Source organism: Ctenopharyngodon idella, chromosome 5 (genome assembly GCF_019924925.1).
Source record: "Ctenopharyngodon idella isolate HZGC_01 chromosome 5, HZGC01, whole genome shotgun sequence".
Lineage (NCBI taxonomy): Eukaryota > Metazoa > Chordata > Actinopteri > Cypriniformes > Xenocyprididae > Ctenopharyngodon > Ctenopharyngodon idella.
The window spans coordinates 19,187,602-19,202,446 of record NC_067224.1 but is presented as its reverse complement, the minus strand read 5'-3'; the positions used below and the strand labels follow the sequence as shown (position 1 = coordinate 19,202,446).

At 37.5% G+C, this 14,845-nt stretch overlaps 3 protein-coding genes across 6 annotated transcripts; 1 reads left to right on the top strand and 2 right to left on the bottom strand.

Moving 5' to 3' along the window:
- Positions 1-2,398: 2,398 nt before the first annotated feature.
- On the bottom strand, positions 2,399-5,456 carry smn1 (survival of motor neuron 1, telomeric). Of its 2 annotated transcripts, none has more exons than XM_051893655.1 (9): positions 5,266-5,456; positions 4,931-5,002; positions 4,718-4,837; positions 4,427-4,633; positions 4,135-4,332; positions 3,107-3,181; positions 2,857-2,967; positions 2,694-2,760; positions 2,399-2,486 (listed from the first exon to the last, which is right to left on the bottom strand). In XM_051893655.1, exons 1-8 carry the CDS (start codon positions 5,311-5,313, stop codon positions 2,704-2,706), a joined length of 888 nt encoding a protein of 295 aa, XP_051749615.1. In that variant the 5' UTR covers positions 5,314-5,456; the 3' UTR covers positions 2,399-2,486; positions 2,694-2,703. The 2 variants fall into 2 exon arrangements, with proteins under 2 accessions (XP_051749615.1, XP_051749616.1); XM_051893656.1 differs by having other exon boundaries at positions 4,436-4,633.
- On the top strand, positions 4,580-6,790 carry hspb11 (heat shock protein, alpha-crystallin-related, b11). 3 transcript variants are annotated; one of them, XM_051893659.1, is made up of 6 exons: positions 4,580-4,728; positions 5,906-6,003; positions 6,115-6,221; positions 6,316-6,384; positions 6,463-6,506; positions 6,589-6,790. In XM_051893659.1, the coding sequence occupies exons 2-6, from the start codon at positions 5,912-5,914 to the stop codon at positions 6,679-6,681; spliced, it is 405 nt and encodes a 134-aa protein (XP_051749619.1). In that variant the 5' UTR covers positions 4,580-4,728; positions 5,906-5,911; the 3' UTR covers positions 6,682-6,790. The 3 variants fall into 3 exon arrangements, with proteins under 3 accessions (XP_051749619.1, XP_051749617.1, XP_051749618.1); XM_051893657.1 differs by lacking the exon at positions 4,580-4,728 and adding an exon at positions 5,031-5,164; XM_051893658.1 differs by lacking the exon at positions 4,580-4,728 and having other exon boundaries at positions 5,766-6,003.
- Positions 6,791-7,069: 279 nt separating this feature from the next.
- On the bottom strand, positions 7,070-14,788 carry mccc2 (methylcrotonyl-CoA carboxylase subunit 2). Its single transcript, XM_051893654.1, has 17 exons — positions 14,543-14,788; positions 13,853-13,919; positions 13,637-13,721; positions 13,415-13,516; positions 12,794-12,921; positions 12,545-12,657; positions 11,688-11,801; positions 11,539-11,603; positions 11,359-11,458; positions 11,169-11,264; positions 11,009-11,081; positions 10,840-10,916; positions 9,358-9,424; positions 9,054-9,210; positions 8,781-8,895; positions 8,506-8,591; positions 7,070-7,860 (listed from the first exon to the last, which is right to left on the bottom strand). The coding sequence occupies exons 1-17, from the start codon at positions 14,678-14,680 to the stop codon at positions 7,743-7,745; spliced, it is 1,701 nt and encodes a 566-aa protein (XP_051749614.1). The 5' UTR covers positions 14,681-14,788; the 3' UTR covers positions 7,070-7,742.
- Between the last annotated feature and the right edge of the window lie 57 nt (positions 14,789-14,845).

The window sequence follows — 14,845 nt, the reverse complement described above, 5'->3', positions numbered from 1 at the left end:
CAGTTAAGGGGTTTTCCCGTGACTGACAGCGCTAGTCAAAGCATTTGTCAGATGCGTCTTGTTCCGTGTTCATAACAATGTGACTTTTCAATATAAAAGTCTTCGCTACTGACAGACACACTCATAAAGACGTTCTTTACCATCATTTAATGGCATAATAAATGTAACTTCTGTTGCTGTTCTCGGTCAGGGACTATTTTTCCGGCGGAAGGAATGCTTTTACTGATTTTACATCATGAAAGTTGCATTGATACATATTTTTTGGCTTTAATATTTGTATTGTGTGGTAACCGTTTTACAAAAGCAATAAGGTACTCAAGGCTAGTGCTGTATCATGAATAAGTCACGGCTGAAGGGGTCGCAGGCACTCCACTTCACGTCGTGCCTAACAATGCCCTTCAGCTGTGACTTATTCACGATACAGCACAGCCTCTCATACCTTATTGCTTACTCAAGACATCATGTTATGTTCCTAAAGCACGCACCCATAGCAACAGTAACCAAGCAAAATGAAACAAATGGTTTTGAACATTTTATATACTGTTGTGGCATCATAATGAGTGGAATTAGTAAAGAGATTCAACTGAAGTGGTTTAGGAAGTGGAAGCAGACAAGCAGACAGAGAGTCTAGAGAAGAATGATAGTGAGAGAGAATGAAAATAAAGGTTCTGCAAGTTACTGGTGAAAAAACTGAGAAACAGCTTTGAGTAAGTGTGGAGCAAAATGTAAATAATCATGTACATATCATGGTGAGATGCAGGTGATTCACTTACATCAAGCAGATTGTTTGAGTTTATGAACTGGTGGAGATCACTCTACAAGACTGAATCCATTCCTTGAAAGGTAGTTTTTCACAAATCGAGGTGAAGGGTGTTCTCCACCATATTGCCTCAAGAGTTCCAAGACTCATATCAGATAATGTATTGAATATTAAAGAATTATGTGGAGCTGAGATATGAAGTGTCACATGACAGTACTGAACCACAGATCAGTTCAATGAGTGAGCAGCTTCACCCAACACTGACCGCATGAGCGACTGAGAGAGACAGAAAAGGCAGCAAAGGCCACAGGTATGCAAAAATAAATGTCGATAGATAGCATTATTTTAGGAACAAAATTAAGGACTTCTTGTTACTTCATTCACTACAGTTAAAGACCTTTGGTATAGTGTTATGCTTGAGCAACTTATCTTTTGAAAAACACACTTCTGTTACAAGAACAGCATTCCACTTTAGAAATATAGCCAAGCTATAAAACATGCTATCTGATGCAGAAAAGCTAATTTACTACTGTAAAGTACTGGTACTGTTTGTTTATTTAGTAAGCAATTTGTACTCAGAGAGAGAGAGAGAGAGAGAGAGAGAGCGAGAGCGAGAGAGAGGGAAAGAGAGAGAGAAAAAATAAAGACCTAATTCAGTAATTCAGCTATATTAGTCTGCCGGATTTGCCACAACTCCCCAAGATAATCTTGAAAGTAATATGAACAACAGCTATGCTAATCTTTCTGCATTTGCTTTCCTATTTCTGTCTTGGGATGCTCATGCTGAGGTTACCAGTCCATCAGTCTTCTAGAATGGATTTGACAGAAAATAAACCACTACAAACTAAGGCCCATAGCAGATATATAATGAAAAGGATGGCTTTGTTAAACAAGAGATGTCAACTTACATTAGACCAGTGGTTCTCAACTCCAAGGACCCCCACTGGTGTATATTCATTGTAAAAGTGCCCATAGTTTTCTTTCTTTCCTTTTTAACACCATGTCAGCTTCTGTGGCTGTATTCATGGTGAGAGCAAGGTTTAATCAATCAAAAATAAAACTAAATAAGATGTTTAAGATTGATTTATTATTTAAAAAAAAAAAAAAACTAAATTTAAAACTGGATTTACTTGGTTAAAAGTCTTTTCAAAGAAATATAGAAATCACACTTTTAAAATTAGGCTACCTCATCTATTCAGTGGAAACCCTGGTTCCTCAAAGAATACTTTTTTTTTTTTTTTTTTAATTAAAATATAGCTTGATTTTTAGTTGAGTTACCTTAATTTAATGCTTGTTTGTGTTTCACTTTAAATCATTTTAAAGCATCTAAAGCCCCATTCTATGGGCTGAGAACCACCATATTGGCATATATTTACACTGCAAAATTTCACCCAATTACAATTTAAATGGACTGGTTGAAATAATAAAGACAATGCCCTGATACTGTGTCTTTAAATTTAAGAATTGTGTAATAAAATGACTTCACACACTGGAGGTGACATCAGTGACATTCAGCAAAATAATGTTAATGAAATCTGAATTAAATCATCAAGTTACCAAAATGTTTGTAGGCAGTCTATTAAAGCAATCTCTTAATAAAAATGTGCACACACAAACACGCTTTGGAAAAGAGCACAATTACTTTTAATTCATTTATTTATTTACAGAGAATACAAAAAAAGAAAAGTGAATCAAGTCTGCTGCAGCTTCACGTTCATATTTCACTCTATATGGGGGAAAAAAGCAATAATTGAGTCAAATTCATAAAATACTTATCTTACAAAAACACTTAAATGTTAACATATTAGGTTTATTATTTATACAATGTAGTATATCTACCCAACCCAATTCCCCATAAGCCTAAAGTTAAAGTAGTTTGTGAAAGGTAAAATTTTAGCAAAAATCTGTGAAATTATAGGGCTGAAAAACTAACCGCTGTATCTTTATTTCCGATGTGACTTCTTAGATGCTGCAGCCTCTCTACGACCTTGTTTTAAACCCTGTGTAAGAGACAAAGGAGTTGAGAGATTTTTCTGATAATATAAAACCAGGTGCACAAAAAGATGTTTGGTGAACAGCAAGAAGAATAACCTTACCAAATAGTATCCTGTGTGATAACCGCTCATGTACCAGGAAATGAGCATACTGCCCAAAGCCTCGTCATCCTCTTGAGAGTCTGGACTCATTGGTGGAGGCGGTGGGATCATCTGGACCAACAATAAATTCACATTTTCATTAAAATTAAAAGGTTAATCTGCCCCTTGAAAAGCTGTAAATGTTTTTACTAGATCACTTTTCATGTAAGAATAAGTTCATAGATCTGAAAGGTCTCCAGCTGCTTCTTACCGGGGGACCTGGTGGCATCATGGGAGGCCATCCAGGGAAGAAATGTCCAGGACCTTCTGATCGTCTGCCGTCCGTCTGGAGAAAACAGAGCCCAATTACACAGAGGATGATAACTACAAGGATAAGTATAACTATAAAGTTTTAACCATCATTCTAATTCTACGAGAATAGGTACGTCCACACTGCAACTATAACGATAATGACACAGAGGAACAATATCAATTTTTTTTTTAGAAGTTTTCTTTCCAGCTAATGAAGGATAAAAACAATCACAGCCAATCAGAATCCACCTCATTTTAAAGAGACTTTAAAGCAGCAGATGACATAACTGCAGTGGAATTATAACAAGGAAAGATGGCAGTCACAGATGTTTACTTAGGCCTCGGATTTCATCAAAAATATCTCAATTTGTGTTACGAAGATGAACAAAGGTCTCACGGGTTTGGAACAACATGAGGGTGAGTTTCCCTTAAATTTCCCTTATTCGGGCGGCAAAATTATTGCGGCCATCTCAAATAATTGCAATTAGATAAAATGATAAACCATGATCAGATGATTCACAGCCTGACTTTTTTCTCCATTTCTGTCAACGATGGAGTTTGAGTTTCTTACCATTGTCGCCTTTTGGCTTGCTTAGGTAAAGGCACTTAATATTCAGCAATATTACTGACTTGAATGCACTGACACTATTGGATGAGAACTGAACTGAGCTGGACGATAACATCACTGTTTTCTCCAGAGCTGCTTTATAGATGAATTGAACCCGCTCCATAATTGACCAACTTTACATAATTATTGAACTAAACTGAATCAACACTGAACTGATTTCAACTGAATAATGACTGTTTACTATTGTCTTTTTAGAGCTGCTTTACAGCAGAACTGAATTCTGTTCGCATCATTGAATAATTATTTTCCTTTGGATTATTTTCCTGCTTTGAAACAATCTGTATGGTATAAAGGGATATATAAATAAAGGTGACTTGACGTGATTAATCAATCACGACAGGCCTATTTTTAACATTCACCTTTTGGAAGTGGGGTCCAGGTGGGGGTCCAGGTGGGAGACCAGGAGGGAGACCAGGAGGGAGTCCAGGAGGGAAACCAGGAATCCATGATGGAGGTCCCATGGGAGATCTGCCTTTAGATTTGTGCTTCTGGTGACCGGACTGTTTTGGGGTTAAAGATCGATCACTCTCCTCTGTTGAGGACTCAGCCTCTTTGACCTGCATTTAGGCAAGTTAATATAAGGATTAAAAAACTGCATCATTAATCCCTCATATGACTATAGTCAGTGTCTAATCGATAGCAATGTCTTACTCCACATACAACTGCAGTTTTCTGGGTGTCTTCATCCAAATCTGAAGCCTCTGTCAGAAGGTCACTGAGGTTCTGCTCCTCCTCATTCCCATAATCAGTATAAAGGACCACACAAGTGCCCTTGTCCTGATCGATGGAGGAAATCGTAGCAGAGTACAAGTTGCCATCTTCAGACCAGTAAGCATAACAGGAGTCCCCAACCTGCCACTGTGTAACATATTTCAGTTCACCTGAATTATTTGGATAGTGATACTCCAAATCAACTCAAGTACTGACGCTGTGCGTGATTACCTCTTTATCAGGTGCTGCGTTACATCTTTTTCTGCTTTTACTCTTTTTGTTGTTTTTCCGCTTCTTTCCGGGGTTATCTTTTTTGTGTGGTGTCTCGTTGTCCTCTCCTTTCAATGCATTCTGGTGAGTAAAAAAGGAGGAGCAAAACAACAGCAGGGTTACTGAAGAAGCAAAGTAAACGGAATTATATCAGCTGCATAGTCGCATCATTACCTTGAACGACGCAACCGCTTTATCATATGCTTTAATCAACGCTGTATCATCCCAAATGTCAGAATCATCACTCTGAAGAAAGAGAAGAGATCATGAACCACTGAACTCTTCTGTGTGCTATATGCTACATGTTTGTTGGACGTTGTTACTCCAACTAATTGCAAGACCAAAACCACAAAGTCAAAGAAGCACAAACTAGGACTATTGGACTTCAACTGTGCAGCCAACAAAATGGTAGCTAACCAATCAGTTATTTTTAATAGGAATCTAAAATACAACCGAGTCAAGCTAAATCTAACAACGTGAATTCTCTTTTAAAATGGTTCAATACTCACTTGACCCGCCCCACGACAAAATATGACATCTTCTGCACCATTTGCCATGAGAATTTTACATATAAAACCGTACAGCAAAATATTCCCCAAGTGCAACGTGCGCCACTGATGTACGCCAGCAGCTGATGACGCTCAAATCACGCGACACTAGAGATGTTCAGTTCAATTCGTGAACGAAATTGTTGTTTCAGGCGGATGATTTCTGAATGATTCGTTTAGGAATCCCCCCTAAACATCGTTTCATTCAGATGTTTGATTATTAATGAACCGAGAACCGAGCATTTGGTTGGTGGGTTCTTTACTGCAAAAAAACTTGTTCAGTATAAATTAATGCAATTATGACGTTTCTAAATTACTTTGTTTGTGAACCGAATCACGGCTAAAACGAACTGGGATACATGTAATTACAATAAACAGCCATGCATATTGCTGATGTCATAAACACGAAGTAAAATACGACATAAAAATATAACCGCTGAATTATTTTTTGAACCGGTTCTTTGAAACGAACTGTTCGCATGAACCGATTCGCGGAAATGAGTCAAGAGACACATCGGATTTACATGTTGCTTAGCAACTCGGACTGCCTCAGCGTGAAAACTCCTGCCTCTGACATAAATCTACCTTTAAATATCTAAAGTTCGCAATGCTGGATGCTGCTTTAAGTTCATACGGAGCCCAGGTTGTGCTGGCTACATCAAGCGATGAGAATCATCCGCCGGAGAACATTATCGACGGGTCTGTAGATTGCTAAAAGCTGGAAGAAAAGCCAGCTAACTTAGCTAATATTACCACAACACTTAATACATATATTTTGATGTAACTGACGCATTTTATTTATTTCTACAGAAAAACAGAGACGTTCTGGATTTCAACTGGCATGTTTCCACAAGAGTTTATCATCCGCTTTCCAGATAACATGAAAATATTCACTGTCTCCATTCACAGTTACAACAGTAAATATATAAACACAAGCATCCTTATGCTATCTGTCTTTAATATGGTAATAATAACTTATTGTAATGTCTTCACATTTATATTTTATTTCAGTTAAAAAGCTGAGAATAGAAAAGGGCACATCAGACGATGCTGATAAATTTGAAGCGGTTGCAGACACAGGTAGGTGTGAAAACACGTTATTTATTTTCCATCCATTGATCTTTTGAGTGTCATTCACGCAAATATTGTTTGTTTCAGAGTTTGAGCACACAGAGGGCAGCTTACAGGCTAATGATATTTCTGTGAGTTATATTTCAAAGATTTTAATATCCAGATACACTCAAAACCAAGATCTCAAGAGTTTTTTCTTTCTTTTCTCTCCAGGTGAATGTATCAAATACAACACATTTGCGGTTCCTCGTATTGTCTGGATATGACCATTTTGTCTCTGTACACAAAGTTAGTGTACAATCATGAGATGATCTCCATAAATTATGTTCTTTTGTAAACATGAAGTAACTTAGATTTTTTAAGTAATCAAAGTGGATCACTGTGTATTTTTCAACAAATAAACTTTTTCCTAATTTCTGTTGTTTAATATTTAAGTCTCCTCCAGTGTTAACCAAAAGCATTAAAAGTAGTTTTTGATAATTAAAATAAAGCTGATATATATAAATAATAATAAATGTTGCTTTGGCAACTAACTGAAATAAAATTGCATTGAATTGAAATTGAAAAAAAAAAAAAAAAAAAAAAAAAAAAGCTATGTAGAAATATTTAAAAACAAAATGACAAAAACACATACAAGTTTTACTAAAACCTAAACTAAAAGCAAAATGAAAATATAAAAAAAATGGAATCAAAATATGAATAAACACTTTAATAATATATGAATAATACTAAAATTACACTGTTCATACAGTACTGTATTCAGAACACTGAATTTAAGTCAACTGAATTAAAAAAAATCATTAGTGAAAAAAATATTATTTTGTAATAGTTTTGTTAAATATGATGTAATGTAAATGAACAATACCTTTGCCTTTAAACTACTGACTACTCAAGGGTACTAAGGGTATGATTACATAACAACGATGTACTAAAAACAGAAAAGTTTTTCCTTTGTGTTTTTAGCGTACAGACGACAACATTGTGCTGACACAGATCCGCAAAAATTACTAAAAATGCTGTGTTATGCATGCCAGGCCAGTAGTTGGTGAGGTCACTTTGTAAAGAGAAACTATACCTCAGTTTTCACAAATTCGAGTTTTTGTAGTTTACACCGTCAAAACATATGCCTACTTTTCTGTTCTTACACCAGCCAATATTTTGAGATGTTTTACTGTCCTAAATATCAAGAGCACAAGACAACAAGAAAATCACACCGCATATGAGATACAACACTCAATGATTGCTTTACAGATTTTACTGTTGTCAAACATACAAAGACAAAACAAGTCTATAAAGTTAGTGTGTACTCCCCAAAAGACAGAGGAAATTGATTTAATTCAAAATGTCTAATCTTTACAAAATGAGATTTACATTCTGAAGACACCAAAGCGAGTTTTCTGTGTGGGGGCGTTGAGAGCAGCACTCAGACTCAAGCCCAGGACAAGTCGAGTGTCGGCGGGGTCAATGATCCCATCATCCCACAATCTAGATAGTTAGAGGAAGTGCAACAAAAGTGAAAATTAGACATGACACAGGGAGTAGTAGGAAATGATTCATTTGCCCTTGTTGTCTGGTATCGTACATACTCTACAATTCAAAAGTTTGGGACCAGTAAGATTTTTTTTGTTTGTTTTTAAAAGAAATAAATACTTATATTCAGCAAGTATGCATTAAAATTATCAAAAGTGACTGTAAAAGATGTCCAAAGTTATTAAAAGTTACAAAAGATTTCTATTTCCCCTGGGTGCCACACTCACTGCTGTGTGTGTACATGGATGGGTGAAATGCAGAGCACAAATTCCAAGTATTCCATACTTGGCTACACGTCATGTCACTTTCACTGTTTACATTTTATTTCAAATAAATGCTTTTTGACTGGAGTAATGATGCTGACAATTCAGCTTTGACATCACAGTAATAAAATTACATTTTATAATAGATGAATATGAGCGAACTTTATGTATGAAATATAAAATATTGGTGAGCATAGAACACTTTCATTCAAAAACATTAAAAACAACAACTTTTAAACAGTAGTGTGTAAACAAGAGGAAAAAAAAAAAAAAAAAATCACGTAAAGCATTTTATGTAATTCAAATATTCATACTATCTACATGTCTATCTAGTTACCTGGCACTGGAATAATAAGGGTTTCCCTCTTCCTCAAAGCGTTTGATAATTGGCTCTTTCATTGCAGCTTCCTGCTCTGGGGTAAACTGGAAAATAAACAAAGACAAGTTACTTAATACATAATCTACACATTTTTTTTTTTTTTTTTTTTTGAAACTCAGAAGAGAAGAGGAAGTAGAAGAGGAAACAAGAGAAAGAGAAATCAAGTCATTGATGTATTAGATCGATGAAAGATGAAATTAAGTAAATTTGCTCTGGTTTTTTTTTTTTTTTACCTCTTTTCCTTCCCTGGCTTTTTGATCCTTAGTTATGGTTGCCAGCACAGTGGCTGCCTGCTCTCCTCCCATCACAGAGATGCGTGAATTAGGCCACATGTACAGGAACCTGGGGCTGCGAGGTGCACATAGGGTCACTTTAACAAACGAGGTAGCTCACTGTGTGTTGTTCAACTATGTTCTGACTCAACTGGATGCCTAGAGCATGTTTTTAGTACTGTACCTTTGAGCAGGGAAGTGTAGGAAATAACGATCGCTATTAATAACGCTTACCCATAAGCTCTGCCACACATGCCATAGTTCCCCGCACCATACGATCCTCCGATGATGACGGTAATCTTAGGCACATTGGCACAGGCCACAGCGGTCACCATTTTAGCTCCATCTTTAGCAATACCTCCAGCTTCATACTCCCTGCCAACCATGAAGCCTAATAAAAAGAGGAACAGAGAACATCACGAGCTGATGGTAGTAGCAATTTCACTAGGCATACACATGTTTCTATGCTGACTCGTTCAAAATCAGAGCAATGTTGTAACATTAAATGTATACATTCAGATGAAGTATGCATACTGACCTGTAATATTTTGAAGAAAGAGGAGTGGAATGTTTCTCTGACAGCAAAGCTCAATGAAATGAGTTCCCTATTAAATAAAAAAATATTTCTGAAAACATGTTTCCAGAGATTTCTAGCAATCATTTGGAAGTATACATTGTCTATCCACTTTCTTTGCAGCCGCTATATAAACTGACCTCTATATAAACTGATTCAACATTAAATTGTAAATGTGTTGAACATTTATTCATGAACAAATATACTTCTGATTTTCTAGATTATTTCAAGTCATAAAGTTAGTGGGATATATTAAAATTTAGCGAATTGCTTCGGCAGGCATCTATCATGATACTAAGTGGGGCAGCAGATGCCTGAGCCGAGCTGAGCCGAGCCAAGCTCTACAGCGCCCCAGTTTCCAGTGTAAATCTGTGGTGAAAAATGGAACTCGCTCCAGACCAACACGATATGAATCCGCTTCAGCTATGTGTATATTAGTCTGCATCAGGTCAGTAACTATTTGGCATGTCTGTTCTTCTTATGTGGAGTAGCAGCATTGTGTTGTGTGTACTTAAAGCCTGTTAATCAACATTAGAGCGCCACCCTCAGGCTGAATAATGTAAGGACACTAGACCTCTGCCAGAAGTTCAGCAATTAGAATATAAAGCTTACAAAATGTTTAGCATAAACTAGCACTAAGACCCAGAATCTGCCATACCAAAATTTACAGTCAGGAGCCTCTACTGTTTCATTGTATGGAAAAGAGCAACCTGGAAGATGTTACTAATTTGGCTTCCACAGAAGAAAAAAAGACATGCATGATTCAAGAGGCCAAATAGATTTTGAATTTTCATTTTTATGTGAACTGAAGTACAATGAACTCTATCATATATCTCACTGGCTGGACTGGATCATATTATCTACATAGACACACCAACTGCCTATGAAAATTCTGTCATGTACTCAACCTCATGTTATTCCAAACCCATGAACAAGACTTTTGTTCATCTTCGGAACACAAATAAATATATTTTTAATAAAATCCGAGCAATTTCTGTCCCTCCATTGACAGCTACGCAACTAGCACTTTGACTCTTCATAAAGAGATTGTAAAACTAATCCGTATGAATTGAGCAGTTTAGTCTAGATTTTCTGAAGAGACACGATCACCTTATATGATGAACAGATTGAATTTAGGCTTTTATTCACATAAACATTCATCAACACAAAATCAGTTGTGGTAAATGGAAGCTCAAGCATGTTTGCTTGACTTGCGAGAACCAACGAGGTTCATTCTCGTATGTTACGTGTGTCCTGTTGTGACACTTCCTCAAGATTAAATTCTGTGCTAAATTTTCTCTCAAATTCCATACACAATGCACTGCATCAGAAGTTGCGATGGCCACTGAGGCTAAATGCGGCTAAATGTTATCATTTATAGTCTATAGTGCAAAATACATTAGCCTTCCGTATGGAAGGTCAGAACAATGGTCGGGAGATGCTCACCTTCTTTGCAGATTCTGAGAACAGCACACCATTATTGCCAATAATTCCCACAGGGTAGCCAAATATCCGTGCGAATCCTAGAAAGCAAATGCAGAAAGCCAGTACAAAGCAAGTAAGAAATCAATGCTGAAATTCAAAAACAAAAAGATGATTATTGAAAAACACCCACCTGTGACTAGTGTGTCTCCATAGAAAGCCTTGAATTCATCAAATTTACTGCCATCAACAATACGAGCGATTACCTGAAATTCATAATTGCCTTTAAGTTCTGTCTGTTGAGGCAACATTTTAATAGGCTTGTATTCCAGTAATCAATTTGTGACCAATACCTCTCGAATATCAAAGTTGCGTTTGAGGTTGTCCCCCACAATACCATATAGCTCATCGGCAGGAAACAGAGGAGCCTCAGGAGGTTCCACAGTAACCTAATGAACATTGGGCAAGTGAAAGAAGATCAGCATCAAGTCATGAAAAATCATACAGACTGAACATCTATCAGGAGTGCAGTTGTGTCCTCACATCAAGATTTTTCTTGTAGTTCAAGCTTCGTACGGCTTTCCGTGCAAGATGAAGGGCGTGATTATCATCCAGGGCATAATGATCAGTTACACCTGACTTTCTAAAGAGACACAAATGTTGAAAAATGCATAAGACCAATGAAGCTCGAAACAAGTGTGAACATACAAGTGTTTCTCTAACCTGCAGTGAAGGTCTGCACCTCCCAGGTCTTCAGCAGACACCTCTTCACCCGTAGCAGCTTTTACCTGTTAAATACAGAGATGGACATTTACCATTGCTAAACATTAGCAGTTAGTCATATTGCGCTCCTTAGGACAATTAACACATACCAGTGGTGGTCCACCCAGAAAAATGGTCCCTTGTTTGCGCACTATGATGCTCTCATCAGCCATCGCAGGCACATAAGCGCCCCCTGCAGTACAGGAGCCCATCACAACAGCAATCTGAAACATAACAGATAAAATTGATGTACCATGATGCATCAGTTCCCACTGAGACGCACAAAAGCAGCAAACTGCCATATGACATGTCAGTCACCAAACAACATTTTATATTTGCTTATGGCGATTATGGTTATATATACACAAATGGCTTATATCAGTGGTTCCCCAACTGGGGTACGTGAGGTGACAGAGGGGGTACACGAAACAAAATTCTGAGTACCAACGGCAGTTGTCGCAAATTATTCTGACATAGAGAGGATTGGCAAGGAGTATTGGGCCAACCAAACCTGCCGGCGAGCTTGCACAAGATTACCTAAAGCTGTGCCACAGTGGTTGGCGATAACATCCAAGGCTTGTAATGCAAGTTCAGATGAAGCTTCACTCAGAGAGTCCAGGTTTGTTAAAAATCCGTAAACTGAAGCGATGTAATCAATGATGAAACAGCTCACATATATTTTATATATATATATATATATATATCCTGAAGAACTCTTCAGCAGCAAGCTGCACAAAATATTGTCACAATTGATTCAATCAAGCGAGAATGAGAAAGAGATTGATTTGACATGTTAAGGGGTTATTATAGCTGAGTCACGAGGTGACAACTTTGTTTTTCGATTCTCGGTGAAGCGCTGGCTGAGGAGTTTTTCACTAGTGCTTTCCGCACTGCCTCTGATGGTGTGGAGCTAAAGGAAATAGAACCACAGGCTAATATGTAAATAGAAATTTCACATAAAAAAGACCTGTGCAATTCCCTCTGAGGAAAGGCGGGCCTGGTTGAAGAAGATGCGTCCAAAGTGATCTCTGTCTGGAAACACATCTGCCTGTCTGGGTAAATTGGCTCCTCCAGAATCCACTTGAGAAAAGCAGATCAGAGTACATAAAATAAAAAATTAAACATAAAAAATGAACATAAAACATAAAAAATTGAAGCATTTATAGAAAAATGTTGTTTTATACAAAATATGAAACCTGAGTCTGAGGGAACTCACCCAGGTATATGCATGGTAGATAGTTTTGTTGTGCGATTTCCTGGGCACGCAGGTGCTTCTTCACAGTAACTGGATAATAAGTTCCACCTTTGACAGTAGCATCATTCGCAACTATAATACACTCCACCCTACAAGGTACACAGGCAGGATGTTATAAACCATAAGCTCTTGCACAGTATTATCAATGTATGCATACTAGCCCCTTTCCCCACATACAGTCTTTACTGGTAAATTACCAGAAAATTACCATTTAGAGACCGTGTGTGTGTGTGTGTGCAGGACCCTTTCAAAAATACCGAAAAATCTGTTCTAGCAATTTTCTGGTATGAGAAGCTGTAACATTACCAGTAAATTCCTAATATGATGGTGTGTTCAAACAAAGAATAGGACTACCAGTATGAGCACATCTATGTAAACGTGCTAGACTGACATCTGACCGTTGTGCCGCGTCTAACACTCAAGACCCTGCATTCTTTTCCATTCATCAGCGCTGAGCACAAAGTTGCTTGTGTGAACAGCACATTTGTGTATTCGTCAGAAAAGTCAATCTGGTAATTTTATGGTAACTGACTGGGTTTAATGTGTGAAAAGGGGCTATTGATTGTACTGTATGTTCCTCACCCTGAGACTCGACCAATACCAGTGATTATGCCTCCCGCAGGAACTTCCTCCTTACCATATAACTGATAACCAGCAAACTGGGAAAACTCAAGAAAGGGTGATCTGCATTCAGACAAAAAAAAAAAAAAAAACAAGTTCAGCATAAAACTGGTCTGACTCTGAATGGACAACATTTTAATGATGACATTTTAGTTTTGTTTATAACATTGAGTTTGTTTTTACCCAGGATCCAACAGTCTGTCGATGCGTTCCCGAGGCAGGAGCTTTCCTCTGGATGTATGTAGGTTTCTCGCTTTTTCTCCACCTCCTTTGAAAGTGGCAATGTTGTGTAAACATTAGTGTGAGGAAATGTGCTAGAGCTGCCACAAACTACCCCGATGTCATGGCTTCATTGGCTGTGTTTAATGGTATTAAAGTAAATGCTTTAAACTTGCTCACCAAGTTTGATCCTCTCTGCTCTGTCCTTCAACTCCTTCACCAGTGCTTGCATTCGCTCATAATTTTCCTACAACGTGAAAGATTTCTGGTTGGTAAATTACCATATTCATAGTTTATTATATAAATAATGAGACAGAATGTATGGTTTAATGTAGTGTCACCAGACTCATCATCATCAGACAGTTAACGGGGATGACAAAACTACATTTTTTTTGCATACTGTATATCACATATGTATCAAAAGCAGTAACATATAGTAACATAACATTTTTAACTATATAGTTATATATTTATATTCATATTTATATTTGTGTTTTGAAAACTTATAACCATAACCACCTTTTTCCCCCCATAAAGAGTAACTCAAACGAAATTTGTGTTAAAACCGGATAATGGTCATATCATATCGGATTGATTTTAAAGTGGTAAAGTAATAACTGTTGCCGTTATAAGTCTGTAACTTATGAGAAATATTTTGTCCCATTTAAAAAAAAAAAAAAAAAATCTCTCCGGTTAGTGCAGGGTGCAAATAAGTTTTCTCGTCTATTGTATGTGTATTATATATGAACTACTTCATTGTCTCTTTAAATAAGTGCACAAGGACAAGACATGCACTACTGTCGCAGCAGATGAATCCCCACTGCCGGTTGGCTGCAATAACTTGAGTCCGAGGCTTCATGCGTGGCCTACCTGAAAGACCGGAGACTGAGAGTCGGGCTGCGAGCCCACTGTTGCAACTTTATCCGCATGATATAGCCTGGAAACTGCAACATGTACACTCCTGTGCCGAATGAGTGAAACCACTGGTCTAGCATAGTGCAGAATCATGATTCATCCTCTAAATGACAGGTCTAAGGACGAACACAGCACGCAACGTCCTTTGACCTCACCGCTCAGGTCGGACAGCAAACGGTTAACGCTTAAGTTTTGCTCCCCCTTGCTCAGCCAATAAAAATTGGTGGAATAGGAACATCCCCTTTTCCTTTGACAAGC